We start from the raw sequence: 23,871 nt of genomic DNA, 5'->3' as shown, positions 1-23,871 counted from the left end.
ATGCGTTTTTTGAAATCAGAAAGTGCTTTTAATAGTCCCTTTCAGATTCTTAAAAGCTTAAAAATGCATGTGTTCTTGGTGAATCTGTATAACTACTGCCTAGTCTAACACAGGGGTCAAATTATTTTCTATGAAATTATTTTAGGACAAAATGATAGGAACATTGGAGAGATCCTTTTCTTCAAGTCCATAAATCTGTCTCTCCCTCTCTCTCTTTTTTTTATTTTTTCTTTTGAGTCAGGGTCTCACTTTGTCACCCAGCCTCAACGTTCCAGGCTCAAGCAGTCCTGCTGCCTCAGCCTCCCCAGTAGTTGGGACTACTGGTGCACACCACCACGCCTGGTTAATTTAAATTTTTTTTTTTTTTTTGGTAGAGAGAGGGACCCACTGTGTTGCCCAGGCTGGTCTCGAATTCTTAGGCTCAAGTGATCCTCTTGCCCTGGACTTCCAAAGTGTTGGGATTTACAGGCGTGAGCCACTGCTCGCAGCCTCTCTTTCTCTTTGACTTCAAATAATTTTAGGAAGTGAAGTGTTTTGAGAAAAGGTGTGTTGGCCGGGCGCGGTGGCTCACGCCTGTAATCCCAGCACTTTGGGAGGCCGAGGCAGGTGGATCACGAGGTCAGGAGATCGAGTCCATCCTGGCTAACCCTGTCTCTACTAAAAAAATACAAAAAAAGTAGCCGGGCGTAGTGGCGGGCGCCTGTAGTCCCAGCTACTCGGGAGGCTGAGGCAGGAGAATGGCGTGAACCCGGGAGGCGGAGCTTGCAGTGAGCCGAGATGGAGCCACTGCACTCCAGCCTGGGCGACAGAGCGAGACTCCGACTCAAAAAAAAAAAAAAAAAAAAAAGAGAAAAGGTGTGTTAATAGGATTTTAATGTTAATACAACCTAACCTACTGGAAGCAGTTAGTGTGTGAAGTGTCCCTGACTTGAGCCAGAGGACACTAAAGGGAACTCTTGGAGCTGGAAGAGGATACTAGGAAAGCCTGTTTTGATTACTCTCTTCTTTCCTCGTCTTCTCCTGGTCCCTTTCCCTCTCTCCCTCTTTTTCCTGTTTAGAGCAGTAAAATTAGAATCACTAGCATTAAAATAGGCAACACCTCATTCTGTTTATTAAGGTGTTATTTTATTAGGGTCAAAGCCCTGCCCATAAGTTTATTACCTAGAAGTGGGGCAAATACTGTTTAAGTTAGAAATGGCGGCATCAGACTTTCCTCAGACTGAGTTCAGGTCTCCGCTGGGTGGTGGGGAACCGCAGACCAGGAGCTAGGATGTTGCGTTGTGCTGCGGGGAGGAGGTGGTTAGCCCAGGATCTCACGGTGCCTGCTCTTCCATTGTCGTCGGGCAGAGAAGGGACAGGTGCTGAAATCTTCACGTGGGGCTGTGCTCCTCTGCCAGCCATCTAGGCTTCCTTCCTCTGTGTTCAGGTAGAATAAGTACTGCTCAGAGCATTTCCATTTGCGCATAAAGAGGAAGCCTGCATCTTCAACAGAAAAATTACTTTTATGAGAAAAGCATGACAAGAACAATGAAATGGAGAAGAGCCCCAAACCCCTGTGTTCAGACAGAGCTTTGTTTAATGTGGGTCAGAAGGCCAGCTTGCCTCCTTTGCTGTTCTAGGAACAATTCCATGGGAGGGTCTATTCTGGATTAGGAATTCTTTCTTGAGTAATTTTTATTACCTTTTAATTGTGTCCATTTCTTTGGGAAATAGCAAGCTCTCCCTGCTCCCGCCAATCTCTCCTCTTACTTTTTGGACCAGTTCTTGTACCTCTTAGCTCACCTCATTCAGTGAAAATTGACAAAAGAGACGTGAGTTTCTGTACCTGTGAGACAGCTTATTTTTGTGTCTTTATGGTTTCTAAGCCAAAAATCACCATAAAATAGTATGACAAAGATAGAGAAATTGAAAGTGTCATTTCAGTTATTTTGCTCAGAAATGTATTTCTGTTTTAGAAAAACAAAAATTGAAAAAAATTTAATTCATTCTTTATTTGTTTTTATTTTTATTTTTTATTTTTTTGAGATGGAGTCTTGCTGTTGCCCAGGTTAGAGTGCAGTGGTTCGATCTCAGCGCACTGCAACCTCTGTCTCCCGGGTTCAAGCGATTTTCCTGCCTCAGCCTCCCAAGTAGCTGGGATTATAGGCACACGCCACCATGCCCGGCTAATTTTTGTATTTTTAGTAGAGACGAGGTTTCACCATGTTGGCCAGGCCAGTCTCGAACACCTGACCTCAGGTGATCTGCCCGCCTCTGCTTCCCAAAGTGCTGGGATTACAGGCATGAGGCGTGAGCCACCACACCTGGCCAATTCATTCTTTAATAACCAGAATGACTTCATGTTACTGTGTGCGCTGCCGTTGGGCTCTACACATCTAGTCAAGCCTTGGAATCTGATTTCTCATCACCAACCTCATTTCCTGTGCATGTTGATTTTTGCATCATACTTTCATTTTCGTCATGGGAATAGCCAAAACCCAGCTTTGAAAGTACATGATGTTATTGAAAGGACTGTAGGACAATCTAATGATGAAACTGAATTGCCTCAAACTAGTAGTTTGCACAGAGTCCAGCAGATGTCGCTGTGTTTCTCTTGAAATTTTAAAACATCCTACAGTGCACTGGTGAGTTTGCTCAGCACCCTGGGGCATCTCTGCACATGGTTTGGGAACCACACATTTAATGTATTCAGGAAGAAATATTAGCAAGAGAAGGTATAATTTAGCTATATAATGAAATTGGAAGGTCAAGGTCAAATGGTTAAAAAAGACAACAGGAGTTTCTTCCTGGTATGTTTAAGTAATTTCAAGAACAAAAGTTTGATTCTTTTGTAGTTCTCAAGTTGCCGAGTTATTAATTGAGGAAAGATCCTCGCTGTAAGTCTGCATCCTGTGCATCTTGCAGCAAGGGCCTAGGGAAACCAATGAAGAGAAGAGCTTTCAGGCGACAGCTGCAGCAGCTCTGACTGCAGAAGATGAAGTCAAGGCTGACTTGATCTGGAGCCAGCAGTGGCTGAGCAGATGGCCTTTGGCGCGGTGGCTCACACCTGTAACCTTAGCACTTTAGAGTTCGAGAACAGCCTGGCGAACATGGCAAAACCCCGTCTCTACTAAAAATATAAAAATTAGCTGGGCGGTAGTGGTGCACGCCTGTGATCCCAGCTACTTGGGAGGCTGAAGCAGGAGAATCACTTGAATCCAGGAGGTGGAGGTTGCAGTCAGCTGAGATCGCACCACTGCACTCCAGCTAATTTTTGTATTTTTAGTAGAGATGGGGTCTCATCATCTTGGCCAGGTCTCAAACTCCTGGCCTCAAGTGATCCACCCGCCTTGGCCTCCTGAAGTGCGAGGATTACAGGCATGAGCCACTGCACCTGGCCGATCTCTTTACGTTGATGTATTCTTTGTGAGATTTATAGACAGAAGGCACACACTGTCTTGTGTTTTTGAGGAAGCCTTTCCTAATCCTGGCCAGCCTGCCAGCTGGAGCAGCGCCCTTGCTTTGCCGAGCAGATGCCCGCCATGCATGCATCGCGCCTCCCTCGCTTTTCTGACAGCATCATCGCCCTTCATTTCTCTAACTTTCCTTTACAGTTGACTGAAACCTCCTCCCGTTACGCCAGGAAGATCTCCGGTACCACTGCCCTCCAGGAGGCCCTGAAGGAGAAGCAGCAGCACATTGAGCAGCTGCTGGCGGAACGGGATCTGGAGAGGGCGGAGGTGGCCAAGGCCACGAGCCACGTGGGGGAGATAGAGCAGGAGCTAGCTCTGGCCCGGGACGGACATGACCAGGTGAAGTCTGGACCTTGTTGCGGAGATGGTGATGGTTTCTAAAGCCACTGAGGAGCCGAGAAGCATGCCCGGTGCTTGGCACCGAGGAGCTAGACTTGAGAGCACTGGAAATGGGTGTACATTTCTTTGCTGTGCTTGTTTGAAAGCTACAATCTGGGGTGCCAGTTTCCATGATCACAGAGATGAAGTTTTGTTCTTGATTTCGACCTTAGTGTTTGGTCTTTGTGTCCGGGTCTTTTGGCCTGTCTGTGTTAGGCCAGCTTGGTTACTAGGGCCTTACCAATGATTATAGCTGCTGTTTGTGGATTAGTCTTAATATGTGTTTCAGCTTCAAAAAAGATGAGAGGTGTTTTAACATTTTTCTTTATCGCTTTAATGGTGTAGTTTTTCATCATCTATCTTCCAGGAAAGCTGTTGAGAATAACCTATTAAAATAGAGAAAGCTTTTTAACATAAGGTTTTAGAGTAACGCCCACCCACCATGGTGACCCACAGCTCTTTGGAGAAGTATCACTGGGTCTGTATCTGGGTCAGAAATAGTCCATTTACCGACATTCTTGCCTTCCCCAGCATGTCCTGGAATTGGAAGCCAAAATGGACCAGCTGCGAACAATGGTGGAAGCTGCTGACAGGGAGAAGGTGGAGCTTCTCAACCAGCTTGAAGAGGAGAAAAGGTGACCCCAGACTGTTTCCTGGTGCAAGTGTGGCCTTTCCCCCCTTTTTTTTGTTTTTGAGACAGAGTCTAGCTCTGTTGCCCAGGCTGCAGTGCAGTGGTGCAATCTCAGCTCACTACAACCTCTGCCTCCCAGGTTCAAGCGATTCTCCTGCCTCAGCCTCCCAAGTAGCTGGGACCACAGGCATGCGCCACCACCCCTGGCTAATTTTTTGTATTTTAGTAGAGACGGAGTTTCACCATGTTGCCTAGGCTGGTCTCGAACTCCTGAGCTCTGAGCTCAGGAGATCCATCTGCCTCAGCCTCCCAAAGTGCTGGGATTACAGGTGTGAGCCACCGCGCCCAGCAGCCTTTTCATTTTCAATGACCTCAGAAGAAAATTTCCTATTAATAATCATGTTGGTATCAACCCTTAGAACCAAAGGAATGACTATGTGTCCAGCAGAAGGTGAACTCTGCCATACTGTGTGAAGAGCGTCTGCTTTGATTTGACTTTTTTCAATAAGTTTGGAATCATTTAGACATGGCCTGATTGGGCGCAGTGACTCACGCCTGTAATCCCAGCACTTTGGGAGGCCGAGGCGGGTGGATCACTTGAGGTCAGAAGTTCGAGACCAACGTGACCAACATGGTGAAACCCCATCTCTACTAAAAATACAAAAATTAGCCAGGCCTGTTGGCGGGCGCCTGTAATCCCAGCTACTTGGGAGGCTGAGGCAGGAGAATTGCTTGAACCCGGGTGGCAGAGGTTGCAGTGAGCCGAGATTGCGCCACTGCACTCCAGTCTGGGTGACAGAGCAAGACTCCGTCTCAAAAAAAAAAAAGAAAACATTATTTATTATCTTTTGAGACAGGGTCTCACTCTGTCACTCAGGCTGGAGTGCACTGGTGTGATCACGGCTCACTGCAGCTGTGACATCCCTGGCTCAAGTGATTCTCCTACCCCAGCTTCCCAAGTAGCTAGGACACAGGCACATGCCACCATGCCTGGCTAATTTTTGTAGAGATGGGGTTTTGCCATATTGCCCAGGCTGGTCTCAAACTGAGCTCAAGCAGTCTGTCCACCTTAGCTTCTCAAAATGCTAGGATTACAGGTGGCTTATTTTATTTTTTCTTTTTGAGACAAGGTCTCACTCAGTTGTCCAGCCTGGAGTGCAGTCATACGATCATAACTCACTGCAGCCTTGACTACCTGGGCTCAAGCGATCCTCCCACCTCAGCTTCCCAAGTAGTTGACATCACGGGTGCACGCTGCCACACCTGGCTAATTTCTTAATTTTTTGGTGGAGATGAGGTCTCGTCATGTTGCTCAGGCCGCTCTTAAACTCCTGGCCTTCAGCCATTCTCCCACCTTGCCCTCCCGAAGTGCAAAGATGCATTTTTAAACTTGCTATGTCTCTAAGGCATTTCTTGTGGCTGTCTGCTTGAATTCACCAGGGTAGTGATTATAGATTTTTTTTTTTTTAAATATAAGGACTGGGTCTCACTATGTTGCCCCAGCTGGTCTCAAACTCCTGGCCTCAAGCGATCCTCCTGCCTCCACCTCCCAAATTGCTGGGATTATAGGAGTGGCCTACCATGCCCAACGTGTTTTTTTTTTGTTTTGTTTTGTTTTTTTAAAGGCTGTGTGTTACTTAGTTTCTTAAGTGTTTTGTTTGGGTTTTATTCCACAGGAAGGTTGAGGACCTTCAGTTCCGGGTTGAAGAAGAATCAATTACCAAAGGTGATCTTGAGGTAAAACCCCTCCAGCTCTCTTACAGCTTTTATGGGTATCAGTATTCAGAACAAGGGCGAAATAATGCACCAATTGAAATGAGCGGCCAGAACAGCCAGCTGAGGAAGTGGCGGGGGAAGCCCTGGCCTCCTGGCCACGTTGGGTTCTGGGGGTGGCTTTGTGGTGACGGTGCCGGTCCTTGAGCCTGTGATTGTGTGGCCCACTTCCTAGCAGAGTGGAACTTGCACTACTTCTTTCTCATGCTTCAAAATGCAAAACCATGAGTTGGATCTCATCAAGTCATAAATCTGGCAGTGTGTCCTCAATTTAAAGCAGTCCTAAGTGAGACTTACTGGTGTTCGTCTGATGATTAGAAAAGGCATTTTAAATTTTGTCATAGTAGTCCATAACAGGCCGGGTGCGGTGGTTCACGCCTGTAATCCCAGCACTTTGGGAGGCCGAGGTAGGTGGATCACCCGAGGTCAGGAGTTCGAAACCAGCCTGGCTAACGTGGTGAGACCCCGTCTCTACTAAAACCACAAAATTAGCCGGGCGTGGTGGCGGGTGCCTGTAATCCCAGCTACTTGGGAGGCTGAGGCAGGAGAATCGCTTGAACCCGGGAGGTGGAGGTTGCAGTGAGCCCAGATCGTGCCACTGCACTCCAGCTTGGGGGATGGGTCGAGACTTTGTCTCAAAAAAAAAAAAAAAAGTCCACAACAAAGTTTTTTGCTTTATCTCAGCTTTGCTTTCCAGTTGAGCAGGATAAATCCTTTTATAACCCTATAAAAGTAATATGTTGTAATTGTTAATTTTTTTAAAAAAGTAATTAGCAGAGCAAAAACTAAGAACACTTTATATTTCAACTTCTTTTACTTTCATGGCATTTGTAGAATTCATGGATTTTCCTTTAGTGTCAGGTTTCTCATCCCTTTTTAACAATTTATTCATATTAGTTTTTAAATTAGACACCAGAATTAAATGGTTTTGATGGTTTCAAGCCATTGCTAGATATATGTCAAATGTAAATCATTCATTTTTTCAAATTTTCCAGATTTGTAGTTCTTTAATCTACAATATTTTAGTAAAAATTGCACTTAACTGTGCGTTTCCCAAATATGCAGTTTTGCTACAATTTTAGAGTCTGCTGGCTGCCCACAGCATGCTTAAATTTGAGGGGCCCTTCCAAACAGCAACTCTGATTTCTTTGAAAATAAATGTATCTTTACAGTTAACAAAGAGCAAGGGGGGCATTTTCTGGGTTCTAGTTTTATGGGGCCCAGAATTTAATGGTTCATTAACAATTTAATAGATATCTTCTTCACTCATTTCATATACAGCCACATTCCTTTAGTCAATTTTTGTGTTGTTCTCATCCATTTAAAAACACCCCAAAGTCTCATTAGAAGTTTCATGTCATCATCTAATTCATGTGAAATATAGCCCATGGTGTCTTCAGGAGGGTCCAGTTAAAATAATTTACATCAGCACTGGGTTGTATAGTCTGTCTGATAAACTTACTTGAAATTAATCAAATAAAGTTATCTTGAAACCCTAACACATATTGAAGCTTTATTGGAATCTCTTTTTTGTTGTTGTTTAATTTTTTTTATTTTTTTACTGATAGCAAAAGAGCCAGATTTCTGAAGATCCTGAGAATGTAAGAGGGCACTTAACTGTGTGGATATTTCCCTTGTTAACAAAGATTGATCACAGATTAAAATGCTTATTGATATACTCAAACACTAACTGCATAATCTGACCTTGGGACATTGACCTTAATGTTTCTGTGCATGTGGCTTTCAAAGCAATTACATTTATATCCTGAAGAAATTGTATGTAATGACTAAGCTCCACACATTCATGTGTTTAATGAATAGGCCAATGTTTGCTTTATGAAGAATTTTGCCAGAAAGGGGGGAAAAATGTTTTTTGTCTGGAGACCTGGCCTTCTTCACCTAATTCATAATGTCTTCTAATTTTAGTGGAATTATTCCAAAAGAGATGATATCTGGCTGGAGCATAAGGCATTCTAGATGTGGAGTTGTGGGAATTCTGGGGAAGTTTCCAAGTTGTCTAATTTTGCTTCCCATGAGAGGAAAGGGGATTGTGAGGCTGGCTGCTGTCCTGGAGCTGACTGGCTGCCTTTTCAGTGTGCCCCCGCCACTGGCCAGTGCCTGCCAGTGCCTGCCAATGCAGCTGATGAGACATTTAAACTTCTGTTTGTTTCTACAGTATTTTCCTTAGTTGCAAAACTAGAGGCAAGCGTTTGTCAATGAAGACATAGCATGTTTTAAATTGTTATTACCGAAGTGAGAGTTTTCTAGCTGTAGCATTACTAGGTATGCGGGTGTTTTATTTTTCTTCCTCCAAGTTCAAACACCCAGTACAAGTCCTTGCTATGTGGTCTCCAGAGCCCTGCTTCCTGGTGTACCCTGCCAGCTGTGCTGCTGGTTGTAAAGAACCTGAAAACGTTTTGCTTTGATTTACTGCCACATAAGACGGAAATTAAAGAATGACATTACTTCCTACCACCTCCTGGCAGCTGAAATAGACAACTCAAGACTAAACTTTTGGCCAGGCACTGTGGCTCACACCTGTAATCCCAGCACTTTGGGAGGTTGAAGCGGGCAGAACACCTAAGGTTAGGAGTTTGAGACCAGCCTGGCCAACATGGTGAAACCCTATCTCTACTAAAAATACAAAAATTAGCCGAATATGATGGCACACACCTGTAATCCCAGCTACTAGGGAGGCTGAGGCAGGAGAATCGCTTGAACCCAGGAGGCAGAGGTTGCAGTGACAGGAGATCATGCCACTGCACTCCAGCCTGGACAACAAGAACAAAACTCCATCTCAAAAAAAAAAAACAAACACAAGACTGAATTTTTTAAAAGGTCTTCGTTCTGAAGGGTTCCTTTTTGTGAAGCTACTTCAGTGATCTGGGTCTCTTCTCTCCTTCCGAAACAGGCTCCCGCTGCCCCCGGTGTCAGTCTGCATGGGATTTCCCCCCTGCCTTTCCTGTGCGCTTCTCGCAAAGCCTTTGCTTTCCTTCTCAATCCCCTGTCCCAGGACTTTCCTCTTGGGATACTCTGTGTTCTTATTCTAAGAAAGGAATGATTTTACAAGAAGGGTTGTCCTGTTCAGTGTCACATTTTTACTGTGTGCTGTGGCATGGAAGTGGATCACTAGTTCCCTTGCTGCTGATTGATCACTCAAGGTCAGGAGTTCGAGACCAGCCTGGCCAACATGGTGAAACCCAGTCTCTACTGAAATACAAAAATTAGCCAGGTGTGGTGGCGCACGCCTGTAATCCCAGCTACTACGGAGGCTGAGGCACTGTAGAGTCCCAGATAATGTGTATATAGACCCATCAGTAAGGAGGCCTTGGCTACGCTTATCTGAAAGATCTCTGAATGGGGAGGAGATCACATTAAATGTATATTTGCTTTTTATCTGGAAATAGTGACCTTTTACCCAGAGGACACTTAACTGTGTCAAGAGAAGAAAGGTTCTATTGCCTTTTCTTTTTCCTACTACTGTAGTTTTGGATTTCAGCTCCTGAGGCTGTGACCCCAATTATGTAGATAAGGATTAGATTCTTTTCTTATAAAAGCAGGGAAATTGAACAGTGTCCATCCAAGGCACATACAGACCAAGGGGATTATCCAGACAGTTAGGGCTTGAATTGTGTTTCATTATTTTTGTGGAGTATACAGAGCTGAAGCAGGTGATGAATTAAAAAAAATTTTTTTTATTCACCTTTTAAATATCTCATTATGGTTTGTCGATACCTGGTTTATAAGCAAAGTGACCTCTTGAATGTATTGAGGTCCCCGAGTCCCACTGGAATGAGTGAAGACGTTTGCAACCTTCACTTTTACATTCCCCCCTCTACTGAAGCTCTGCACTTTGTGTCACTTTGTTTAGAGTCTGTTGTCATTTTTTCATTGCCCGTAATTGTCCAGACTGATAGGTCAATTAGTACCACAAAATATTTAAATTATTGCAAGTAACTGACAGTTGCTGAGAGCAGCCCTGCGGGTGTGGGCCTTGTCAGTCACTGATTCTGATAACTGATAACCTCTTGTGTAAGAGAGGTGGGGGTGGGAAGAGGTACATTTGGACCTAGATTATTTCAAATTAAGATTCTGCTGCACTTAAACCTGTTAGAGATTATCCTCTGGGTTCCCTATCAGGCTACATCCAAGTGCGTAATGGTGGGGAGAGCAGAGTATCTGAGATCACAGGTTTTGAATCACCTTAGGAACCCACCAGCTCTTTTTGAGAGAGCTCAAACTCATGCCTTTGTGTTGAGTTGCATTTTTATGTCTGAGCTAATAAAAACAACTTCATCTTAAGGTAAAAATAATAAACCCCTTACCAGTTTGAGGTAAACTTTCCTCCTCTCTTGAGCCTCTCAATTGGCCTGCTTCAGAGATGGAGACTATAGAGGATAATTATTACTAAATTTTCTCTTTGTAATTCTGAGTCCTTTTTTCCCTCCCTGGAGCCCAATAGCCTTTGGGACATCCACTGCTGGAAGGAAACTAGAGCTTCCATGGCCTCTTCCCCATCACATGTAGGAATGTTGCTAAGACTCTTAACTCAGACCCTTCTCACCCATTTCTGCAGAGGCTGCTAGCATGATTTCTTAGCTCTAGTTGGAGCTAGAGAAGGAATAGATTCCTTCTACTGAGGTTTTTATTTGACCCTTATTTACGTCAAGTTATATGCTAAGGTGCAAGAATCTGCTCTAAGGACTTATTGAACAGTTTAAGATTTATAATACCTTTGCCATATTTAGGTGATAGTGACCATCATTCTGAGGGTCAATATACCTTGTAAAGTTATCGAGTCAGTTACATACACATTAATGTCAAGTAGCCTTTGTGGGGCGGAGGGATAATGATAGTTTAGAGGGAGGGATATTAACTATTCTAATTGGTGCTGATAAACTTCACTTATCAATATTACTTATATTTGGCTGCATGCCTCTGACACTTCATCTGGCCTCATGTGTTTTCCATTTTTTCTTTCTGAACAGACTAGCCCATGCCCCCTGCCCACCACCATCCTTTATCCCTGGTATTCATCCTCACTGCCCACCTCATCTCACCTCCACCTCTTCCCTTCTCCATTCCCCTTTGGTTCACCCTTTGGCAGAAGGTACTGGTGGCTCAGCCTGCATGCCGCTGTCTCTCCTCTCGTGCTGGCATGTCATGGTGGCACTGTTGTGTTCTCTTCCTCTTCCTTTTTACTAACAGACGCAGACCAAACTGGAGCATGCCCGCATTAAGGAGCTTGAACAGAGCCTGCTCTTTGAAAAGACCAAAGCTGACAAACTCCAGAGGGAGTTAGAAGACACTAGGGTAATGGTTTTCACTATTTAATGAAGCAGACCCATGCATGTGAAGGGTGGACACCTCAGGTGACATGCTTTATAGTTGGCCTGAGCCTTGACCCAGTGGTTCAACCTGAGTTTGGTCTTGATACCATTCAGGTGTTCGTGAGCTGAGACTGATGAGTAGGAACAGGTGTTTTATATCTCGTCTTTTGTCAAAAGTAAAGACTCATTCCTTTGGTAACCCAACCAAATCAGGATCAGAAACTTTACAACTGAATAAATGAATGGATATAACTGTATTTGAAGTTATTTATATTAATACCATGAAATATATTTCTCCAGTTGGCCACAAGCAGTCAATTGTCCTCTTGTTCTCAAATATCTAGTTACTAGGCTTTCTAAATAGTTTTTTGTTATTGTTGTTTTACTTTAGCTCTCTTCCTGCCTTCTTCCCTGGCCTCTTGGAGAAGGAAATGGAAACATGGGCTGTGTTTCATGAGAGTTAAAAACTTTCACCCCAGTTACCTTTTTATCTTGGAAGGCTGATCTCTGCATCTCTCTCCTTCCTGTCGCTCGGGGGATTGAAACCTCAGTGGACGCTGGGCGCAGTGGCTCTTGCTTCTTATCCCAGCACTTTGGGAGGCTGAGGCAGGCAGATTACTTGAGGTCAGGAGTTTGAGACCAGCCTGGCCAACATGGTGAAACCCTGTCTTTACTGAAAATACAAAAATTAGCTGGGCCTGGTGGCGCATGCCTGTAATCTCAGGTACATGGGAGGCTGAGGCAGGAGGATTGCTTGAATCCAGGAAATGGAGTTTGCAGTGAGCTGAGATCGTGCCACTGCACCCCAGCCTGGGTGACAGAGTGAGACTCCGTCTGGAAAAAACAAAACAAAACAAAAAAACTCTCAGTGGTGAGAAGGGAAATGCATGTTGGGAACAGAATGGCTTCTTCCTGCCCTGAGCTCATTGTGCTTAGCCCTTGGAGCCAGGACATTACTCAGGTTTTAGTTTATTTATATATTAAATCACCTATATAGTGCATACTTCATGCCAGACACTATTCTAAGTGCTTTGCAGGTATTCAGTCTCAACACAACCCTAGGAGGTAGGGAATATTAGTGTCCCCATTTTACAGACAAGAACACTGAGGCGCAGAGAAGTTAAGTAACTTGCCTAAGATAAAACAGCAAATAGTAATAGTGGAGGCAAGATTTGCATCTAGGACATTTGGCCCCAGAGTCTGTGCTCTTAAGCACCACAGGATGGAGTCCGTCTGTTATGGAAGTTGTTTTGTGCATAAAGATTAAGAAATGGCTGGGCGCAGTGGCTCATGCCTGTAATCCCAGCACTTTGGGAGGCCGAGATGGGTGGATCACCTGAGGTTGGGAGTTTGAGACCAGCCTGGCCAACATGGAGAAACCCCATCTCTACCAAAAATACAAAAATTATCTGGGCGTGGTGACACATGCCTGTAATCCCAGCTACTAGGGAGGCTGAGGCAGGAGAATCACTTGAACCTGGGAGGCAGAGGTTGCGGTGAGCCGAGATCATGCCATTGCATTCCAGCCTGGGCAACAAGAGTGAAACTCTGTCTCAAAAAAAAAAAAAAGAAATAGTCACTTACATGTAAGATATGTAGTCACATACCCTTTTAAATCATGAATTTGTCTGTCAGTGACTAAATTGCCCAGATTCTTAACTTTAGAATTCCAAAAATTACTGTCTCTAATCAAATTTGCTATCCTGATTTTTTAAAAAATTTCTAGTGTTTGTAGAAATTTCTCTTGTTGAGAATTAATTGACTGATCTAAAAATCTAGACAATTTTTCTTTTCTAAATCATGTGTTTTTATTTTTTAAGAAGAAGGAACTATCGGCCTCTGAACTAAAGATTTCTCCTGTGTATTTGGTAAGAAAACAAAAAAAGAGTGGGCCAGGCATGGTGTTTCATGCCTGTAATCCCAGCACTTTGGGAGGCCAAGGCAGGAGGATCACCTGAGTCCAAGAATTCAAGACCAGCCTGGGCAAGGTGGTGATACCCTGCTTCTACAAAAAAAAAAAAAAAAAAATTAGCTGGGTGTGGTGGCTACATGGCAGGCTGAGGTGGAAGGATCTCTTGAGCCCAGGAGGTCGAGGCTTGCAGTGAGCCATGTTCATGTCTCTGCACTCCAGCCTGGGCAATAGAGCAAGACCCTGTTTCAAAAAAAAAAAAAAAGTGGCAATTTGGTGCTGTTTCCTCATTAACTGAGAGCCAAATAATTGATCCAGGAAATACAATGGACTAATGAGATTGAGTTCCTTTAGTGTGATGGCTTTTGAAGTAATATATTTTTTTTAAACATGTAAACTCCTCTCCTGTATCTTAGTTTTGTCAGCAAACAATTTTGATGTTTTTTTTTTCCTGCTCTAGATAAGGCATTCAGTTACACCATGGTTTATCCAAGTATTTCAGTGTAAAGCTTATATCTTTCCATAACGAAGTATGTCTTCTGTTGATCCTCACTCTTGGGTTCCCAAGTGTTAAGATAACCAGCTTAGTTTCATATCACCTATGTTACTTTTTAGGAAGTGCTTTAGAATACTTTCTAGCCAATAAATCCAGTTTCCAAACATTGTGCTTGGTGCTGTAGAGATGTTAGGAAGAATAAGAAATAATTTCTGACTTAATTCATGGTCTCAAACTAGTGGGAGAAGCAGACATACCACATAGTTTTGAATTAGGGCAGATTTTGGGAAATGAAAAATAAATTGCTGTACTTTATAGGGAAATGCCACAGAAAGTAAAATCACATTGGTATTTATTATTTTTACTTATTTTTTACTTGGCATTTTTCTCTACTTGACTGTTTTGTTGTAACTAAGAACCATTGCCCTATTGGGTTTAATGTATTTATGCTACAGACCTTGCAGCAATGGGGTTTATTAGTGTTTTGTGTTTTTTTTCTTTTATTTAGCAAATTCTGCCAGATCCTGATGGGTTTATTAATGTTTTGTATGTTATTTTGACGTAACAAACTCTTGGACTCTTCCTTCCCCAGAAAATCATGTGTAAATGAATTAACGTCTTTAACCTGATGAGTCTATAACCATGAAGCACAGCAATTATAGTCAGCTCTGAAATATTTAATTTTATTTACTTTGATTATGCAGTTTTGGAGACTCAGTGCTTTCTTTTCCTCTTCTCTTATGGGCATTTTAATCTTTATTGGTGTCACAGCCTGTAGGGTGGACAGAGGAGATGAAAGAAAACATATCTGTTATTTTCTGTCTCAAAGAAAGGCAGTGTGGGAGAGGAGTCTTAAATTCAGAAGAATATTTAACATTTTTTTGTAGAGATGGAGTTCTCGTTGTGTTGCCCAGGCTGATCTTGAACTCCTGGCCGCAAGTGATCCTCTTGCCTTGGCCTCCCAAAGTGCTAGGTATATAGGCATGTACCACCTCACCCAGCCAATCACAGGAGTTTTGATCCTTGAAATATGGGACTCACTGCTGTTTTAAAATTATTTTGTTCCCTTTCATTTCCCAGATTAGTCTAAGAATTTTTGTGATGGAAGCTATTTTCCACACATCCTATGTACTAAATGGACTGCATAGCAGGTAGCAGAGGGAAATAATTTTCTAGCAATGAAAGGGCACAGGTTAAGAAAGTGTTTTTCTAGCCCTGGGGTATTTATTTAAAGGAAGAAGATTCTTGGGTACTATCCCGGAGCTCAAATAGAATCGAAGTACATGGGAATAGGTAGAAACTTGCAGGTTAGACGTACATTCCAGGTGATTCATGTGCGTACTAATGTCTGAGAACCACTGGGTTAGGGGGTTAGGGGAAGAAGATGTTTACATCAAAATGCTGATAGAATTATCAAATCTAAAAAGGGGATTTTGTGTAAGATTCTTGTGTATTATTGCAGGTAAGTAATCATTCTTACTTTGCGTTTTAATAAAATGATCAGTAGGCCAGGCGTGGTGGCTCACGCCTGTAATCCCAGCACTTTGGGAGGCCAAGGTGGGTGGATCACTGGAGGTCAGGAGTTCGAGACCAGCCTGACCAACATAGTGAAACCCCGTCTCTACTAAAACTACAAAATTAGCCAGGTGTGGTGGCACATGCCTGTAATCCCAGCTACTTGGAAGGCTGAGGCGGGAGAATCGCTTGAACCTGGGAGGTGGAGGTTGCAGTGAGCTGGGATCGCGCCATTGCACTGGGCAACGAAAGCAAAACTCCATCTCAAAAAAAAAAAAAAAGTTTAGTAAATTAATTCTTCATTCTTCAATTGAGGCTTTCATTCTACAGGTGATGTGTTATTCATTGAAACATTTGATAGGTAATTTTAGACCTTTTATGCAAGTGCTGTCCAATAGAAGTATAATGCAAGCCACACATGTACAATTTATAATTTTCTGGTACACACATTACTTTTTTGTAAGTCACAAGTTAAATTAGTTTTAATAATATATTTTATGTAACTGATATATTCAAAATATTAATCAAAATAAAATTATTAAGATATTTTAAACATTTTAAAATATAATTTCAGTTTTTTTTTTTTTTTTTTTAGAGACAGAGTCGTGCTCTGTCTCCCAGGCTGGAGGTACAATGGCACAATTACTCACTATAGCCTCAACCTCCTGGACTCAAGCAATCCTCCCGTCTTAGCCTCCCAAGTACCTGTTACCACAGGCGACACCACCATGCCTGGCTAATTTTTTATTTTTTGCAGAGATGGGGTCTTGCTGTGTTGCCGAGACTGATCTTGAACTCCTGGCCTCAAGTGATCCTTCTGCCTTGGCCTCCCAAAGTGGTGGGATTACAGGCTTGAGCCACTGCACTTGGCCCACAAGACATTTTGTGATCCTTTTCTTCTAAGTCTTCAAAATCTGATGTGTATTTTGCACTTATACCACACCTCACTTCAGATGAGCCATGTCTCAAGTGCTCAGTAGCCACGTGTGGCCAACAGCTACTGTTCCGGATGGCACAGTTCTATAAGATCACCTCCATGAAATGGATAAGCATTTATGCAACCTGGATGAAGTGTGGGGTAGGACAAACTGGCAAAATAAAGAAATGTTTTCTTTCAGGAGGCAGTTATATCTGTGAACTTTGAAAGTTACTGTTTCTGTTAACTTATCAGTTAATGGATATTTATCTGATTTAAGCTTCTTTAGAATTGGAGATACTAAAGTTGGACTTAAGCCATTATCACAGTTAGAAATATATATTAACCTATAAACGTTCATAATAGTTTGCTGCCTGAGATGGGGTAGTTATTAAATATCTTCAGTGTTAAAGAAAATCATCAGGCCAGGCGCAGTGGCTCATGCCTGTAATCCCAGCACTTTGGGAGGCCGGGGCGAGTGGATCACCTGAGGTCAGGAGTTCGAGACCAGCCTAACCAACATGGTGAAACCCCATCTCTACTAAAAATGCAAAAATTAGCTGGGTGTGGTGGCGCACGCCTGTAATCCTAGCTACTCAGGAGGCTGAGGCAGGAGAATCGCCTGAACCCAGGAGGCGGAGGTTGCAGTGAGCTGAGATCGCACCATTGTACTCCAGCCTGGGTAAGAAGAGCGAAACTCCATCTCAAAAAAAAAAAAAAAAAAGAAAAGAAAATAGTCAATGACTTGTTATTTAAATGATCTTTTTTCTTTGGACTGCTGTTAATAGGTGGCTACAGTTTCAGAAAAGTCACGTATAATGGAACTGGAGAAAGACCTAGCATTGAGAGTACAGGAAGTAGCTGAGCTCCGAAGAAGGCTAGAGTCCAATAAGCCTGCTGGGGATGTGGACATGTCACTTTCCCTTTTGCAAGAGATAAGCTCTTTGCAAGAAAAGTTAGAAGTCACCCGTACTGACCACCAGAGAGAAATAACTTCTCTGAAGGAGCATTTTGGAGCCCGGGAAGAAACTCATCAGAAGGAGATAAAGGCTCTGTATACCGCCACGGAAAAGCTTTCCAAAGAGAACGAGTCATTGAAAAGCAAGCTGGAGCATGCCAACAAAGAGAACTCAGATGTGATAGCTCTATGGAAGTCCAAACTGGAGACTGCCATCGCGTCCCACCAGCAGGCGATGGAAGAACTGAAGGTATCTTTCAGCAAAGGGCTTGGGACAGAGACGGCAGAATTTGCTGAACTAAAAACACAAATAGAGAAAATGCGACTAGATTACCAACACGAAATAGAAAATTTGCAGAATCAACAAGACTCTGAACGGTCTGCTCATGCTAAAGAGATGGAAGCCTTGAGGGCTAAACTGATGAAAGTTATTAAAGAAAAGGAAAACAGTCTGGAAGCCATCAAGTCGAAACTGGACAAAGCAGAAGACCAGCATCTCGTAGAAATGGAAGACACGTTAAACAAATTACAGGAAGCTGAAATAAAGGTAAAGGAGCTAGAGGTACTGCAAGCCAAATGCAATGAACAAACCAAGGTTATTGATAATTTTACATCACAGCTCAAGGCTACTGAAGAAAAGCTCTTGGATCTTGATGCACTTCGGAAAGCCAGTTCCGAAGGTAAATCGGAAATGGAGAAACTTAGACAGCAGCTTGAGGCAGCTGAGAAACAGATTAAACATTTAGAGATTGAAAAGAATGCTGAAAGTAGCAAGGTTTGTATTGACATCCTCCATTCTTTTCTTTTCCATTTGTTATTCTTGTTTTGCATTATGTTACTTTTGAGTTGAGATCATTCATCTTCCAAATTGCTGATTTAATTAAATTGCTTGATGTCCCCAGTTGAGTATAGTGTAGTATGTTCTGAGTATCTCAAGTATGGTTTCATCTGAGGAGATTAGAGAAAATAATGGCTCAACCATGTGAATTTATTTTGGTTGCCTGTTATCTGGGTACCTGATCTATTTATCTCTGGGCTATGCTGTGACTTCAAATTTAAGCTTAGCTCCAGTCTATAATCTGTTTAAAATAAAGAATGCCCTAACACTATGGTGTTAAGATAAATGAATGAATGAACAGAAACTTAAAAGATCGGCCAGGCGCGGTGGCTCACGCCTGTAATCCCAGCACTTTGGGAGGCTGAGGCAGGTGATCACCTGAGGTCAGGAGTTCGAGATCAGCCTGGCCAACATAGTGAAACCCCATCTCTACTAAAAATACAAAATTAGCCTGGCATGGTGGCGGACACCTGTAATCCCAGCTACCCAGGAGTCTGAGGCAGGAGAATCGCTTGAACAACCCGGGAGGCGGAGGTTGCAGTGACCCGAGATTATGCCACTGCACTCCAGCCTAGGAGACAGAGCAAGACTCCGTCTAAAAAAAAAAAGGAAAAAAAAAAAGCTTAAAAGATCATCTCCTCCTCTTCTAACCACATATAGTCAGGTGCCACATAATGATGTTTCAGTCAACAATGGATCACATAAACAAAGGTGGTTCCATAAGATTATAATATGGTATCTTTACCTTTTGTATGTTTAAATATGCTTTGATACACAAATACTTAGAATTGTATTACAATTGCCTACAACATTCAGTACAGTAACATTTTATACAGGTTTATAGTATAGGAACAATAGGCTGTGCCATGTAGCCCAGGTGTGTAGTAGACTATACCTTCTGTGTGTAAGTGCACCCTGTGATGTCCCCACAACAATGAAATGCCTAATGATGCATTTCTCGGAAGATACCCTGGTTCTTAAGCAATGCATGACTGTAATTGCTTATCTATAGGGTTATGTATAAAAACAGACTGAATTCAGTGCTTCTTGACTATTATAAATTAACATGTTGGCCGGGCAAGGTGGCTCATGCCTGTAATCCCAGTACTTTGGGAGGCCGAGGCAGGCGGATCCCTTGAGGTCAGGAGTTTGAGTCCAGCCTGGCCCCTGTCTACTAAAAATACAAAAATTAGCCAGGTGTGGTGGTGTGCGTCTGTAGTCCCAGCTACTCAGGAGGCTGAGGCACAAGAATTGCTTGAACCCGGGAGGTGGAGGTGGCAGTGAGCTGAGATTGTGCCACTGTACCCCATCCTGGGCGACAGAGCGAGACTCCATCTCCAAAAAACAAAAAAAACAAAAACCAAAAAAAACCCATGCTGTGATAAATAACATTCACAGCAAAATTAAGTGTAAGAGCTTGGAGCCCTTTGCATGGCAGAAATCTCACTGGAGTTTTTTTCTGTGGCATAATGAGAACACGATCTGTCCCCTCCTTTTCTGGGGGAAATACTGAACAAGTGTGCATGTGGTCAAGGCTTAGGAAATTACATGAAACATTCGCCAGCTGCATTCCTTACTAACTAGCCTTGTTAAATGTCATCTTTATCTTTAAAGGTGGTTCGAGGAATTGTTTCCCAGTCCTGCCACTAGTTGAGGCACTGGTATTGATGCTCAATGTTCTGAACTTTTTTGTGGGAGAAGCTGCTCTATTGGCAAAGAAGGAAGGGTTGTGATGGTTAAATGGGGTGAGGTGAGGACTGACAAACAGCAAAAAATTGCTAACTAACCATAGTCGAAGATGACAAACTGGTTACAGGAAATTTTTCTCAAATCTCCTCATGTGGTTCCGAAATACTAATCAAAACACAAAAATTAATTAGAAGATAATATTTAGCTAATGTTAGTTTACTTTTTAACATCAAGAGTTCGTGAAAGCCAAGTTCTAATGACTATTGTCCAGTGGATTGTTTTGTTTTGTTTTGTTCTGTTTTTTTTTGAGACAGTCTCACTCTGTTGCGCAGGCTGGAGTGCAGTGGCACAATCTCGAGTCACTGCAACCTCCACCTCCCAGGTTCAAGCGATTCTCCTGCCTCAGCCTCCCGAGTAGCCAGGATTACAGGCACCCGCCATCATGCCTGGCTCATTTTTGTATTTTTAATAGAGAGAGGGTTTCACCATGTTGGCCAGGGTGGTCTCGAACTCCTGACCTCAAGTGATCCACTGACCTCGGCCTCCCAAAGTGCTGGGATTATAGGCTTCAGCCACTGCACCTTGCCTGTCCAGTGGATTTTTAAATTTTATTTTTATTTAAATGTCAAAATACTTCAAGCATATACACAAATAGAGAAAATAATGTAGACCACATATATTCGCATCTTAAGGTTTTTGTTTTTATTTATTTATTTTTTAAGACAGAGTCTCGTTCTGTCACCCTCACTGCAGCCTCCGCCTCCCAGGCTCAAGGGATTCTCCTGCTTCAGCTTCCCCAGTAGCTGGGATCACAGGTGTGTGCCACCACGCCTGGCTAATTTTTGTATTTTTAGTAGAGACAGGATTTCACCATGTTGGCCGGGCTGGTCTTGAACTCCTGACCTCAGCTGAGATCTGCCAACCTCGGCTTCCCAATGTGCTGGGATAACAGGTGTGAGCCACTGTGCCTGGCCTTAAAGTTTTTTTTGTTTTGTTTTTGGAGACAGAGTCTCGCTCTGTGGCCCAGGCTGGAGTGCAGTGGCATGATCTCGGCTCACTGCAGCCTCCACCTCCCAGGTTCAAGCGATTCTCCTGCCTCAGCCTCCTGAGTAGCTGGGACTACAGGTGCGTGCCACCACGCCCGGCCAATTTTTTATATTTTTAGTAGAGACAGGGTTTCACCATGTTGGCCAGGATGGCCTCGATCTCCTGACTTCGTGATCCGCCCACCTCTGCCTCCCAAAGTGCTGGGATTACAGGCGTGAGCCACCGTGCCCAGCCAAGGTTTTTAAAGTCTAGGAAATGAAATTGCTCAAGTAGCTCATTTAGAAAGTAAGCATCCACACCTTCTGCTTTAGATCAGGCTGATACTCCAAGTTACAATGAAGTATAGAAAAATAGTCTATTTTGACTATTTAAAAATAGTCTCTGGGCACAGTGGCTCATGCCTCTAATCCCAGCACTTTGAGAGTCCAAAATAAGAGGATTGCTTGGGTCTAGGAGTTTGAGACCAGCCTGGGCAGCATGGTGAGACCCCATCTCTCTTTTCTTTTTTTTTTTTTTTTTTTTTTGAGGCAGGGTCCCACTGTGTCACCCAGACTGGAGTGCAGTGGTCTGGTCTCGGCTCACCCAACCTCCGCCTCCCAGGCTCAAGCGATTCTTCTGCCTCAGCCTCCCAAGTAGCTGGGATTACAGGAGCATGCCACCACGCCCAGTTAATTTTTGTATTTTTAGTAGAGATGGGGTTTCACCATATTGGCCAGGCTGGTGTTGAACTCCTGACCTCAAATGATCCACTTGCCTCAGCCTCCCAAAGTGTTGGGATTACAGGCATTAGCCACCGAGCCCAGCCAGAGACCCCATCTGTAAAAAAATTTTTTAAACATTAGCTGTAGTGGCACGTGCCTGTAATCTCAGCTGCTTAGGAGGCTGGTGCTGGAAGATCACTTGAACTCAGGAGTTCTAAGGCTGCAGTGAGCCATGATCACACCACTGCACTCTAGCCTGGGTGACAGGGGAGACCCTGTGTCAGAAAGAAAGAAAGAAAGAAAAAAAAAAAAACATAAAAATAGCCATTAGGAAATCATATCGTAGAACTGATTGTTTGAAAAGTCATTGACTTCTTAGAATTAAAAACCAACACCAAATTTGTATTCCTTTCAGTTTTGTTTTATGTTTCTCATAAGTTTTTTACATTTGTTTATTTTTTTTCTTCTCATTCTCTTTTGTTTTCCTTTTGTTCATTTGCTTCTATACCATGTAACTCTGTGTGTTAGGCTAGTAGCATTACCAGAGAGCTCCAGGGGAGAGAGCTAAAGCTTACTAACCTTCAGGAAAATTTGAGTGAAGTCAGTCAAGTGAAAGAGACTTTGGAAAAAGAACTTCAGATTTTGGTAAGTACCTGTTGGGAATCTGAATCTCAGGGTTTCTGGCCATTTCCTATTTTAAAAAATCCTCCAGTAAGAAATATTGTAGCTGTTTTCTTTCTCTTTCTAAGTGTTGATTCAACTTGAGTGTATTAGTTATTGGCTGATAAATATTGTCCTTTGAGGGGAATCGGATCAAACCCAAACAACAAAGGTAGGTATTACTTTTTTTTTTTTTTAATCTATCCCTTTGCCTCTGGTAATGCACTGCTTTGAAATGTTATTGACTACTTAGTTTTACTAAACACAGAGCCCTTCCAAGTTATACATCGAACACAGTTAGGTTTCATATTGAATGAGGCTCCTTCATATTGAATGAGGCCCCTAAACTGTGATTATCAGGGCACTAGCTGTCCTGGGCCGTAGGCGCCCTCTGTTGGCGAGGCAGGATGCTTGCTGTCTAATTAAATAAATTAAAAGAAATCTAACTCAGTTTATTCCACCTCAGAAAATTACCTTCCATTTTATATGTTTTCTCTTTCCTTAATCTCAAGTTGTATGGCATATGTATATTTTTTACCTTTTCTCAACTCTGTTCCTTCCTACTTGCCTCCTGCACCGAAAACCCGAGTTTAAACAAGGCTGATACTCATGAGTAGTGCCAGTGGTACCCACCCACATGCCATGGAAAGAAAAGCCAGAGGCTTATGGAGAAACTAGACAAGAGGCATATGTGCCACGCAGGGTCAGCTGTCCCAGGTCCTCCACATCCCTTCCTCTTCCCCATTCATTACACTTCTGTGCTATTAACAGTGTGAATTAACGTGTGTGATCTTTTTTTTTTTTTGAGACTGAGTCTTGTTCTGTTGCCCAGGTTGGAGTGCAGTGGCGCGATCTCGGCTCACTGCAGCCTCTGCCTCCCAGGTTCAAGAAATTCTCCTGCCTCAGCCTCTTGAGTAGCTGGGATTACAGGCGCCTGTTACCACGACTGGCTAATTTTTGTATTTTTAGTAGAGATGGGGTTTCTCCATGTTGGCCAGGCTGGTGTTGAACGCCTGACCTCAAGTGATCTGCCCACCTCGGCCTCCCAAAGTGCTAGGATTATAGGCGTGAGCTACCGCGCCCAGCCTGGTGTCCTTTAAGAAAATGTTTTGAGTTCATTGCTTCTCTGCCCTCCTCCCAAGCTTTTAGGAAGCCTTGCCTTTTTTTTTTTTTCCCCTAAGTTAGAGTATCCTTCCGTATATCTTAGGACAAGACATGCCACCTTGAGTCTGGCTGTGGGATGGCACAGGGGGCAGCCTGTGGGCTTGGATGCACTGTGGCCCCTGCACCATCTTTTCATAATCCTATCTAGTTAGAAATACTCATGTAACAACCTTCTTGATGTAGCTAGCTCGAAGTTCATCTCAGGACAACCAGGAGAGTGATATTTAGCTTGGCCTATTGTCATGTTTAGAAAAGAAGACCTTGAACAGTAAGTGACTTGTGGGCCTTTTCAGTTTCAAAAGTAGTGACACAGACCTAGATTCAAGACATTAGATTACTCTCAGAAATAACAAACTTCAGAGCTTTGTTCACCATTTCACACAGGTTTCTGAAGAGAAGGTCTGCTGTTTGAGA

At 43.2% G+C, this 23,871-nt stretch overlaps 1 protein-coding gene across 7 annotated transcripts in view; it reads left to right on the top strand.

Annotated features, from left to right (window-relative positions):
* The window catches only part of CLIP1 (CAP-Gly domain containing linker protein 1), a 151,405-nt gene that overhangs the window by 63,905 nt on the left and 63,629 nt on the right, over positions 1–23,871 (top strand). For 4 of the 7 annotated variants that reach the window (XM_063593747.1, XM_034934706.4, XM_055096275.2 and 1 more), the window contains 7 exons: positions 3,594–3,791; positions 4,362–4,465; positions 6,138–6,198; positions 7,803–7,835; positions 11,443–11,547; positions 17,189–18,133; positions 22,162–22,278. In XM_063593747.1, the coding sequence (XP_063449817.1) occupies positions 3,594–3,791; positions 4,362–4,465; positions 6,138–6,198; positions 7,803–7,835; positions 11,443–11,547; positions 17,189–18,133; positions 22,162–22,278 (1,563 nt within the window). The remainder of the gene's footprint in view (positions 1–3,593; positions 3,792–4,361; positions 4,466–6,137; positions 6,199–7,802; positions 7,836–11,442; positions 11,548–17,188; positions 18,134–22,161; positions 22,279–23,871) is intronic. The other 3 variants (XM_034934711.4, XM_055096277.2, XM_057299548.2) reach the window with 2 other exon arrangements.

This window comes from Pan paniscus, chromosome 10 (assembly GCF_029289425.2).
Source record: "Pan paniscus chromosome 10, NHGRI_mPanPan1-v2.0_pri, whole genome shotgun sequence".
Taxonomy (NCBI): Eukaryota; Metazoa; Chordata; class Mammalia; order Primates; family Hominidae; genus Pan; species Pan paniscus.
Note: the sequence above shows the minus strand (reverse complement) of the source record. Positions and strands in the feature narration are given on the sequence as shown.